This window comes from Orycteropus afer, unplaced genomic scaffold, assembly GCF_000298275.1.
Source record: "Orycteropus afer afer isolate SDZICR_OR568_19922 unplaced genomic scaffold, OryAfe1.0 scaffold00080, whole genome shotgun sequence".
Taxonomy (NCBI): Eukaryota; Metazoa; Chordata; class Mammalia; order Tubulidentata; family Orycteropodidae; genus Orycteropus; species Orycteropus afer.
The window spans coordinates 11,192,296-11,205,177 of NW_006921667.1; the positions used below are offsets into that span (position 1 = coordinate 11,192,296).

At 40.8% G+C, this 12,882-nt stretch overlaps 1 protein-coding gene across 1 annotated transcript in view; it reads right to left on the reverse strand.

The window, feature by feature from the left end:
- AKAP10 (A-kinase anchoring protein 10) overlaps nt 1-12,532 on the reverse strand; it is a 183,949-nt gene extending 171,417 nt beyond the window's left edge. The window contains exon 1 of the mRNA XM_007941489.2: nt 12,445-12,532. Within this exon, the coding sequence (XP_007939680.2) occupies nt 12,445-12,532 (88 nt within the window). The remainder of the gene's footprint in view (nt 1-12,444) is intronic.
- Nucleotides 12,533-12,882: the final 350 nt, after the last annotated feature.

A 12,882-nucleotide genomic window follows, 5' to 3' on the forward strand; every position in this document is an offset into this window, starting at 1 on the left:
GTTATGGTGTTTTAAAAGAACTTCCTTGATTTTGAGGTTAAACATCCTTTCATGATTATTGGTCATTTAGGTTTCCTCTTTTGGAAACTGCCAATTCATGTTCTTCGTCTTCCACTTACTACTGCAGAAATTCCATACATATTCTAGGTAGGAATTCTTGTTGTTTATATTGCAAATATATTGGTATATTTTGTTATATGGAAGTTTTTTATTTTAATGTAGTCAATTTTAAATTACGTGGATTGTATTTTTTCTGTGAGTTAAAAAAAATTCTTTCATATGCCCAGATAAAAAGAATTTTCCTCTCTATACCTTCTTCTAAATGATTCCAAGTTTAGTTTTTTCACATTTTGGGCTCTTAACCACCTAGAAATTATTTGTGTGTACCAGGGATTGGCAAACTACAACCCACAGGCCAAACCTAGCCCATCATTACTATTTGTAAAGTCTTATCGTCAACACCAAACCAAAAACCAAACACACTGCCATCAAGTCGATTCCGACTCATAGTGACACCCAATGGGTTTCCGAGGTGGTAAATCTTTATGGAAGTAGACTGTCCCATCTTCCTTCCATGAAGCAGCTGGTGGACTTGAGCTGCCAACCTTCTGGTTAGCAGTCAAACACCTTAGGCACCGTACCACCAAAGTACCTTTATTGTAACACAGAGATGCCCATTTGTTTACATATATTCTACGGCTGTTACAAGGATAGAAGAGAATTAGACAAAAAGACCCAATACTCACAAAGTCTAAAATATTTATTATCTGACCCATTCTAGAAAAAAGGTGCCCACCTCTGCTGTATATGATGATATTGTTGTTATGTGATAACCAAAGCCCAAATTCACTGTCATCAAGTTGATTCTGACTTACAGTGACTCCTCAGGACAGAGCAGAACAGCCCCACAGGGGTTCCAAGACTGTAAATCTTTATGGTAGCGTAGTGCCTAAAGCACTTGACTGCTAACCATAAGGCTGGCAGTTCAAACCCACCAGCCACTCCTCGGAAGGAAGATGGGGCAGTCTACTTCCGTACTGATAATGCCTCAGCAACCCAAGGAGGGGTCGCTATGAGTCGGGTCCAACTTAACAGCACATAACAACAGCAGCAACAACAAATCTTTATGGAAGCAAAGTGTCTCATCTTTCTCCCATGGATCAGCTGGTGGGTTCGAACCACAGGCCTTTTGGTTAGCGGCTGAAAACTTTAACTACCACATCACCACAGTTCCTTTGTTGTAACAACGAAACCAAAAAACCAAACTCACTGTCATCAAGTTGCTTCTGACTCATAGTGACCCCCATTGGGTTTCCAAGGCTATAAATCTTTACAGAAGTAGATCATCCCATCTTCCATCCACGGAGTGGCTGGTGGGTTTGAACTGCTGACTTTCTGGTTAGCAGCCAGATGCCTTATCCAGGATGCCACCAGAGCCCCTTTGTTATATGACAGAAGGTAGGAAATCTTAATTACTTTTCCCCCTGATGGGTAATCAGCATCACTTACGTATTAGTCTATCCTTTCCCAACTGTGGTAGTTACGGTTATCTGTCATCTTGGCTGGGCCTGGTTTTGAGTGACTGGGCAGCTGGATGTATTTATTCCCCATGGTGAGACTGATAATCAACTCCATGGTGGAATCTACCGTAGCAGCCCAGTAGCTGACTTTGGGATGTGGTCTGCTTCCAGTATTAAGCAGCAGCTTTGGGAATGGTCAGCAGCTTTGGGAATAGTCTGCAGCTTTTTGGCATGCTTGGATCCTGCATATAACTGAGCCTTCATTTAGTGGCCTGCCATATTTCTTACTGATCTTGGGACTGTCACTGCACTTGAATTAGTGGCCTGACGTTGTTTGGTAATAGTGGGACTGTGTCATTTTATTTGCCAACTTTGGGCTTGTTCGCCTCAACAGCCAGTAGCTGCCTGAGTAAAGAGATGCCTAGTTCCAGTGGGCCAGAAGCAAGAGGCAGAGCTGAAGCCCAAGTTCAAGGGGCTTTCACACAGCCCTGAGAGCTGGCACTTTGAAATTGGACTTCTAGCCTCCTAAATTGTAAGAGTATAAACTCCTGTTTGTTAAAAATCACCCATTTTGCTCTTTGCCAAGGATGGCAGGGACATACAGGAGGCCGACAGTAAGAAAGGAAACAAGTGGTGAGGTAAGTGCTGCCAACTAGCAAGTAAAAGAACACAGCACAGTATCCTGCTTACATAGATAACATACAAAGAAAACAAAACTCATGAGCAAGTCACTCCAACATACAATTACCAACTAAATAGAAACACAAAAACATCACAATGCCTCGGAGACAACAGAGCATCACAGTCCACACAAAGAAACAAGATAAAGCAGAAGAAACAAGGGACCAGGATACAGATCCAATGCTGAGGAAGATGCAGCACTGGAACTCCCTGACAAGGAAATCAAACAAATTATATTTAGGTATGTTGAATGAATTGAGAGACAGATCAAAGAAAACACCGAAAAAATTAAGAAAAACACAGAGAAAACCCTACAACAATTTTGAAAGACAATACAAGAACAAAACAACAAATGAAAAATTAGAAAAAGTACAAAATCTACAGACAGAAATCCAGAAGATTAATACTAAATTTTCAGACACAGACAACATACTGAATGGGCAAAGGAGTAGAATTGAATCAATGAAAGTCAGAATTAGTGAGATTGAAGGCAAATACCTCAATACGTTCTTCGAAAAGGATCAATCAGAAAAAAGATCAAAACAAAATGAAGAAAGCCTAAGGTTCATGTGGGATATCTTTAAAAGGAATAACCTATGTGTAACTGGAATTCCAGAACAGGAAGAGACAAACAAAACCACAGAAACAATTGTCAAAGATAGGCTGGAAGAGAATTTTCCTGGTATGATGAAAAATGAGAATATATCCATTCAAGAAGTCCAACGAACTCCAAACAGAATAGACCCCAAAATCACCAAGACATATTGTGTTAGACTGGGTTTTCTAAAGAATCAAAACCAGTAAAGCTTATAGAGATAGAGAAAGAGAAATTTATCTTAGGAAAATGGATCCCACACTTACAGAAGCTGGCAAGTCCCAAGTTCATGGATCAAACATCAAGCTGGAGGCTTTTCCCGACTCACACAGCTGCAGGGGCTGAAGAGTTCAAGGTCAGCAGGCAGTATACTGCCTATTGACTCCAATGAATGATGAATCCAAGATCTCCAGGCGGAATGGTGGATTGTTCGCTCACAGACAGTTGTAGGCAGCACAACAGAATCCTGATCCACAGAAGAGTGTCTCTTTTCCCAGAATCTCCACAAATATACTGGAAGCAGGCCACACCCCTAGGGAAACTCCCTTTCAATGGACTGGCTACTCAAAACATATACATCTGATCCCATCATTGCAACAACCCACATCACAATTGTTTAAACTACACAGTATTGTGGTCCAGCTAAGTTGACATATAGCTCCAACTATCACACATACCATCATCAAACTCACCAAAACCAAAGACAAAGAAAGAATCCTGAAAGCAGCACGGGAAAAATGAAAAGTTACCTACAAGGGGCTACCAATAAGACTAAGCTATGATTTCTCCAGAGAAACCATGCAGGTGAGAAGACAATGGGATGGTATATATAAAACCCTGAAAGAGAAAATTTTCTAACAAGAATTATGTACCCAGCAAAATTGTCCCTCAAATATGATGGTGAAATTAAGACATTTTCAGATAAGCAGAAATTAAGGGAATTTGTTAAAACCAGACCAACCTTACAAGAGATGCTAAAGGGAGTGCTATGATAGAGAACCAACAACAGCAAACAACAACCGACTATTAACACACACGATGACATAACCGAGAAACCAACCCAGCTATGGAATTATCCAAAGTAAATAAACCTACAAGATTGTAAACAGAGAACCAGAGACATCAACTGACAAATGAGGACAACTACAAACCAAAAAGAAGGAAAAATCTGTGTAGTTACAGAACTTCTAGACGGTAGGGATGTCCAGACAACTACAAGACAGAATGGACTGTTCTAAACTTGGGAAGAAAACTATAAATCACAGGGTAACCTCAAAGAAAAATGATAAACCTTTACACCAAAATCAAAGAGGACCAGCACAAATACTTGTTGTTGTTGTTGTTAGGTGCCGTCGAGTCAGACCCGACTCACCACGATCCCTCCTTGGGTTTCCGAGGCAGTATCACTATGGAAGTAGATTGCCCAACCTTCCTTCCAAGGAGTAGCTGGTGGGTTTGAACCACCAGCCTTCTGGTTAGCAGTCAAGTGCCTTAGGCACTATGCTACCAGAGCTCCCCAGAAATATTTAGCAAATACTAAAACAATAGCAATGAAGGAAGTGATAACACAATACATAAACAAGCTCAGCACAGAAAATTATATGGAACAAAGAAATCAACACCACCAAAAACCACATAACAAAATGACAGACAGCAACAAATTCATACTTGTCAATAATTACATATCTGGCAAGGGACTTATCTCTAAGATTTATAGAAAACTCCAACGTCTCAACAGCAAAGGGATTAACAATTAAATTGAAAAATGGGCAGAAGACATGAATAGACACTTCACCAAGGAGGATATTCAGGCAGACAGCAAACATGAAGAGATGCTGACGATCACTGGCCATCAGAGAGACGCAAATCACAACAATGAGATACCATCTCACCCCAGTACTGATGGCAAGGTTCAACGAGACAGAAAATAATAAATGCTGGCAGGGATGTGGAGAGATTGGGACTCTCATACACTGCTAGTGGGACTGTGAAATGATACAACTACTGTGTAAAGCAGTACGATGATTCCTTAGAAAGCTGGAATTGGAGAGACTATTTGACCCAACAATCCCATTACTAGGTATATACCCTAAAGAAGTGAGAGCCATAACAAGAACAGATGTATGCACACCGATGTTCATCGCAGCACTGTGTGCAGCAGCAAGAGGATGGAGGCAACCTACGTGCCCATCAAGCTGTGGATGACCAAGCTGTGATGCATACACACAATGGCGTGCTATGCAGCACTAAGGAGTGATGTCGAGTCTGCAAAGCGCCAAATGGTGTGGATGGACTCGGAGGACACTGTGCTGAGTAAAATAAGTCAGTCAGAGAAGGACAAATATAGTATTAGTTCATTGTTGTGGAGGGTCAAGGAAGGGTTTACATATGGAGGGAGACTTACTTTGTTGGTTGCCAGGGTGGGAGGGGAGAGGAGGGAATATGGCCAAAAAAAAAAAAAATGCATTGACCTTTGTCACTTTAATGTATTTTACTGTACATAAATTATATTTCAATAAAATGCATTTTTTTTTTTTTTTAAATCATCCATTTGTGGTACTCTCTGTTAGAGCAACAGGAAGTAACCAAAACACCAACCGACTGAGAACTATTATATATAACAAGTTCCCATATACATCTAGGTCTGTTTCTGGGCATTTTATCCCACAGTCTTAATACTTAACTGTGTAACAGTCCTCTAAAAGGGCCAAGTTCTCTACCTTGTTTTTTAAAAAACTATTTTGACTATTCTTGGCCTTTGCTCTTCCATATGAATTTTAGGATCAGCTTGTCTAATTCCCCAAAATCTCCATGGGAATTTCTGTTTACATGTTGTTGTTGTCATGTGCCATTGAGTCGGACCTGACTCATAGTGACCCCTCCTTGGGTTTCTGAGGCAGTATCACTACAGAAGTAGATTGCCCAACCTTACATGGCATTGATTTAAAGATTAATTTGAGAGAGTTCACATCTTCCTGGTACTAGTCTTTCTATCCACAGAGTATACGTCTCCATTTATTTGGGTCTTCTTTTATGTCCTTCAATAAAGTTTTGTAAATACCATAAAGATTTCCAAGTCTTTTGTTTTTATTGCCATGTAAAACAACTGGATTTTGAATACTATATATACAAACACATTACTTTAAAAATGTGTCAAATTATTTTATGAGTTCTAATAGTATGTACGTAGGAGCTCTGGTAGCATACTGGCTAACGCACTTGACCGCTAACCAGAAGGCTGGCGGTTCAAACCCACCAGCCACCCCTCGGAAGGAAGGTTGGGCAATCCTACTTCCATAGTGATACTGCCTCGGAAACCCAAGGAGGGGTCGCTATAAGTCAGGGCTGATTTGAGGGCACATAACAACAACAACAACATTCAATTTGAATCTTTTAAATATATGGACTTCTGCTAAATAGAGTTTTAGCTATGTAGACTTTAGTGTATTTACATTTCTTGTAGTGACTGATCTACTAGGTTTATTTCTGCCATCTCATTTTGTACTACTTGCTATGCTTTTTCTGGATTGGATATTCTTTTTTATTATGAAATATTTAAAACATAACAAAAGTACTTATTAGGAACATTCAGATTTATCAAGTTTTAGTATGCCATATCTATTTCAGAATTTTTTAAAAAGAAATAAAACATTAGATACAAATCAAGTCTCCCCTGTCTGACTGCCAGTCCCTGAAAGGAAAGAAGATCATTAATTTTTATTATGTCCATCCACACTATTATCTTTTAATACATTTATGCATCCATAAACAATATATATCATTTTGTAGGTTTGTAAACTTTACGTAGAGCTCTGGTAGCACAGTGCCTAAGGCATCTGACTGCTAATCAGAAGGATGATGGTTCAAACCCACCAGCCACTCCATGGACGTAAGACTGAGCAATCTATTTCTATAAAGATTTACCACCTCGGAAACCCAATGGGAGTTGCTATGAGTCAATTTCCAGTCACTGTATGTCCTAATCAAATCTTGGTATAGTCAAGCTTTAATATTAATCTGTGTAGTTTTCTCAAGAACCTCACATGTGCAAGCAACACCTTTCTCTTATCATTTTTTTTTCTCTCTCTACTGGATCATTTTTGATCCATTTGAGATTTTTGATCTCTCTCTACTGGATCATCCCTGTCCATACATAACCATGCTCTAAAACTTTATCTTTAAAAAAAAATAAGATAATAAAACCCACTGGCCCAGTAGCCCCTACAGTTATTGCCCCATTTTTTATTCCTTTTCACTGCAAAGTTTCTTGAAAAAGGTATCTTTCCACTTTCTCAATTTACATATTCCCCTCAGGCTATTCCAATGACACTTAGAAAACCCATCAATTACTAAATTCAGTATGTATTTTTATTTATCTTGACCTTTCAATGACATGACACAATAGTCGCTCCTTTTTGAAATATTATCTTCACTTAGCTTCCATTATATTATGCTTGTATCTCAACAGCATTTTATTTTTAATTCTCCTTTGCCAAAGGCTCATGTTCAACTTAACTTCTAAAAACTGGATTAACCCCTAGACTCTCTCCTATGATATGGTAGGAACTGCTAGTTGGCCTTTGAACTCATTCTTTTCTTCCCAGCAAGAGGATTGTAACTGGCATATAACTGGCTGCTACTCTACAGTTCCCAAAAAACTTTTGCATTTAGCTGTGACCATATGACTATATTCTCATCAATGGAATATAAATAGAAGTGGTATGTGCCACTTTCTAAGCCTTAAAGAAGGTTCATATCTTTCCTCCATATTCTTTCCCTTTACCAAGAGCCAGAAGACTAAGGACAGAGAGAGCTGTAACCTGGCTTTGATAGAGTATATCCTAGGGAAAGGAGGAAAAATAAGATGAGAGGAAAACGATCCCTAAATAATCATGAAACAAAGTCACCACCAATAACCAGAAATGTGGGCTGTTACACAAGAAAACATAACAGCCATCTTGAGCTACTGCATTTTTTTTTTTTAATTGTGATTTGGGTGAAAATTTACAGAGCAAACACACTTTCCATACAGCAGTTCACATACACTTTGCTCATGACATCTGCCACAATTTACCACAATGCAACATCTCCCCTCCTACTTCGTCCCAATAGTTACCTCTTCCCTGTGTCCATCCCTCCATATACTCCTGCCCCCTGAGCTGTCTCCCTGTGCATAAGCAGCTCTTCTTTCTCCCATGATTGTTTGTTCTCTCCAAGGAGTGTATCTACCTCAGGTAAATGTTCAACTCAAATGCCTGTCTATTGCTTGGCTGGAAGCCACAAGCGTGGGTTCAATTCCAGACCTGAAGGGCAGCTAGGGGCCATAGTCTCAGTGGTTCCATCAGGTTGAGCTATTGCATTTTAATTTTAGTGTCTTGGTATGGGAGCTTAGCCTTTCAACCTAACTGTTTCATATATTATGTGTACAGGCATACCTTGTTTTACTGAGCTTTGTTTATTGCACATGCTCACTTCATGTCTCTGTGTCACATTTTGGTAATTCTCATAATATTCCAAATTTTTTCATAATGCTATTGCACACTTAATAGACTACAGCATAGTGTAAACATAACTTTCATATGTACTGGGAAACCAACAAATTCATATGACCTGTTTTATTTGATACTCACTTTATTCCGATGTTCACTTTTTTGTAGTGATCTGGAACCGAACCCACAGAATCTCCAAGGTATGCCCATATTCCCTAACCTTTAATCATCATTTATGCAAAATACTCCTAAATCCAGATCCAGTTCTGGAATGTGACTTCTTCCCAGAATTCCAGTTAGTATACCCAACCATCTAACCACAAGGACGCCCAAGAGTTATCTTAAACTCACAACCATGAAATCAGAAATTCCTCCAACCCTAAGCTCTAAACACAAAGTTTTCCCAGTCTTCCTTCACTCCTATCACTTACTCAAGTCATGCTATCTCTAAAATATATCCCATTCCTTTCCACTCCAAGGAAGTTTTAGTCATACTGACCTTCTTTGTGTTTCTTGAATAGACTTAGTTCATTCCTGCTTTAGAACATTTGAACTACCCATTCTCTCTGGCTAGAATGCTGTTCCGATCTTTGCCAGGCTGGTTTTCTCTTTTCATTTTGGTTTCAGTTTAAATACCATCTCCTCAAACAAGTCTTCCCTTACTATCCAAATCCATCCAGATGCAAATTGTCACCCAGTGATTTGCTACTACATAACTATATAAATTCTCTGCATAACACCTAACACTAGCTGTTATTTTTCTTATTCACCTACTCAACAAATATTTACTAAATACCTAACTACATCACAGGCTCACTGATCTAGGCAAGGGATACATGCTGAGATCAAAAACAGCTACCATCCTAATAAAATACATAGTAAAGCCAATGGTGATAAATGCTGCAGAGAAAAATAAAGTAGGGCAAGTGGATGGGAGAACAGGGGGTGGAAACTGCAATTATAAATATAGTAAAAGAAACCTTCAGTAAGATAACAATTAATCAAAAACCTGAATGAGGTGAGGGATAAAAATGTGTGGATATCTGTGGGAAGAGGTGTCCAGACAGAGAGAAAAAGTGCAAAGCCCTAGGTGAGAATGTACTTGGCAACAAGGAGACCAATATAAAATGATGGGCAGGGAGAATAGACTATTATAGAGAGGAAACCAGGCCCAGATTATGGAGAGCCATATATAAAAAGTCTCCTCCAATGAGACTGGAAAAGAGGTGTGGCATAATCAAGGTGCCAGGTGGTACAGTGGTTAACCAGCCCGTTGCCACTGAATTGATTCTAACTCATAGTGACCGTACAGAACAGAGCAGACCTGTCTCATAGGGTTCCCAAGGATGGAAGCCTTTACAGAAGCAGATTGCTACATCTTCCTCCTGCAGAGCAGTTGGTGGGTTCAAACTGCTGATTTTTCAGATAGCAGCTCAGTGCTTCAATCACTGTGCCACTAGGCCTCCTTAGGAAGTCTAAATCTAGAGTTCAATGTTAGATACATTAAGTTAAAGATATCCATTAGATAAACTCACTAAAACTCACTGACATCAAGTTGGATCTGACTCATAGCAACCCCTCCTTGGGTTTCCAAGGCTGTATCACTACAGAAGTAGATTGCCCAATCTTCCTTCTGAGAAGTGGTTAATGGGTTTGAACCTCTAGCCTTCTGGTTAGCAGTCAAATGCCTTAGGCACTATGCCACCAGAGCGAAAAAGTATATCAACAGTTGGATGTATCAACTGGTACTTAAAGAATTTAAAGACTAGATGGGATCACGAAACAGAACTCTCTCAGCTTCTACTCTTGCCACATCCAGTCTACAAAAAGCACAGAGAATGATTTTTTAAAAAACATAAGATCAGATCACTTCTCTTAAATGATGTCCTCTCTACCCTTGGAATAAAACATAATCTTCTTACCACGTCCCATAAAGCTGTGAATGATTTGAACCCTGCATACTTCTCTACACTCTAATTACTCATCTTCAATTTCTTGAAGGGCACCAAGCTTTCCTGCCTCATAACTAACCCTTGAATATGCTATTTCCTGGGCCTAAAAAGCTCTTCTCCAGCTTCTATAGTTACCTCCTACTGATCCTTCGCTCTAAGTTTCAAATTCACTTGCTGAGATCTTTGTCTAACATCCATCCAAAATACGCCTTTTCTCTCAAATCAATGTCTTTCATAACACTTAACTGTAAATATATACGTACTAACAGCGCAGCAGCTAAGGCATAGGCTGCTAACCAAAAGGTTGGTGGTTCAAACCCACCAGGTGCTCCACCGGAGAAAGACTAAACAGTCTGCTTCCGTAAAGATTTATAGTCTTAGAAACCCTATGGGGCAGTTCTAGTCTGTCCTATACAGTCCTACAAGTTGGAATCAACTTGATGGCAGTTGGTTTTGTATTTTGATACATATGTGAGTGTGTGTGTGTGTAAACATAGAGTTTTGTTTGCTTAATGTCTTACACTAAAAGATAATAAACTCCACGGGTAGTGATTTTGTTTTGTTCATTGCTCAGTCCTGAAGCCTTAGCACAGTGCCTGGCAAACAGTATGCACTCAGAAAGTATTTTTTGAATGAAGATAACAATCTGTTGTGTAAACTGCAATTTGCGTCATTATACTGAGATTGCTTTTATCCCCTTTAAAACAAAACAAAACAAAACAAAACACCCAAAACTAACCACTTCAACACTGTCAAACAAATTAGCTTATATTAACTATACCTAAGGAAAGAGCTCTGGTAGCATAGTGCCTAAGGCACTTGACTGCTAACCAGAAGGCTGGCGGTTCAAACCCACCAGCCACTCCTCAGAAGGAAGGTTGGGCAATCTACTTCTGAAGTGATACTGGCTCAGAAACCCAAGGAGGGGTCGCTGTGAGTTGGATCCTGACTCCAGTACAGTGCATTGTATTTGCTGAACTACACCTAGGTACCTTACCAAGGAGCGCTGGTGGCATAGTGCCTAAGGCATTTGATTGCTAACCAGAAATTTGGCAATTCAAACCCACCAGCCACTCCACTGAAGGAAGACTGGGCAATCTACTTCCATAAAGATTTATTTATTGCCTTGGAAACCCAAAGAGGGTCACTATGAGTCAGAATCAACTTGAGGACAGTAAGTTTGTTTCTTTTTTTTAGGTACCTTACCAAGAAAGCTTCCTTTTACCATTTTACCAATTTCATTCATTCATCACTGTTTCATTCATCACCTGGCATCAGTTACTAAAACCTCAAAGTATGTACTTAGAGAAATTCTTTAATTCGGTTAGTCAAGAGTTGAATGGAGCCTTATAAATTATCTAATTCTCAATTGAGAGACCAGAGAAACATGGGTTAACCGGCCTGTACCAAGTTACACACTGGCAGAGCTGTCATGTGTACCAAAGCCCCTGATTTAGTTTAGTGCTTTTTTCAAAACCCGTCTCTGCATGGTACATTTTCTCTGAAGCAACAAGAATTGACACAGAACCACTATAATCCAGAGACTCACACTTGTTCACTGTGGATATGGATTTTTCATGAAATACATCAACCTTACCCAGGATCAAGAATCAAGCCATCTCTACTTGGAATTTGGGCAGCTATTGCAAATGAAAATCAGAAATATAAGTAGTTTATTTTAAAGTTAGGGTTCCAGAGATTAATAAACTTGCTAAATCACCAAAATAAGCAGTCTTCTCTAATAGGGAACTTTTAGCGTAAGTAACGTTATTTCAGAAACAGCAGTAGTCCTACCTTCCCTTCGCCCCAAAAGAGGAAACTGAAAAAACAATTTTTCACATGTTCCTTTTAAATATAAAATCCTGATATTCTGAACATCAGAGACTTCCTGTAACAGGGTACTAATGGGATTTTCTCCTTTTTTCGATGCACATAACGCAAAGAACCCAAAAAGCTGCTTTTACGCAAACCGGCATTAACTTCCATATACTTTTGGACAAGCGCGACAATTCTGACCTCGCGCGAGGAGGGTACCTTCTTCCTCTCAATAGGGTCCCGGAACTGAGTAAGACGCTCAGGGGGCGTCTGCATGGAGGATCAGAGGTTCACCGACTGCCACGCCACAGCCCCAGAGGGAAACCCCTGCAGGCCCACCGCAGGCGCCCGCCCACGCTCCCCCCGCCGCCCCTGCGGCGCCCCTCAGCTACCTTTCCGCCGGAAGAAGGACATGGCGGAGCCCGGGTCCGGGCGGAGGGCCCGGGGGGAATGTCGCGGGGAGGGCCCGACTCCCCTCATTCAGCAACTGGCCCGGACTTCCGGGTCCGCAGCAACCGCCGCACTAGCCCAAAAAAAGACCCTTCTTCCGGGTGCGGGCCCCATCACCTCCTAGAGATGCCCGGGCAGCGCCAGCCGCCATATTATCAACAAGCCGCCCGCCTGGAGTTCCGGTCCTTACCCGCGCAAGGCTTCACGGGAGGCCAAGAGGCCGGCACCGCCCCCAACTCTCTCGAGGGTGCGGGCACGCGCCCGCGTAGCTCACGTGACCCTGCGCGCGTGCGGCCGGTGCCCCAGTCTGGGGATACGAGTGTTCAAGCAAGCAGGTTCTGAATGCAGGGCCTGCGCCAGTTTTGTTTTGCTACGGGCTC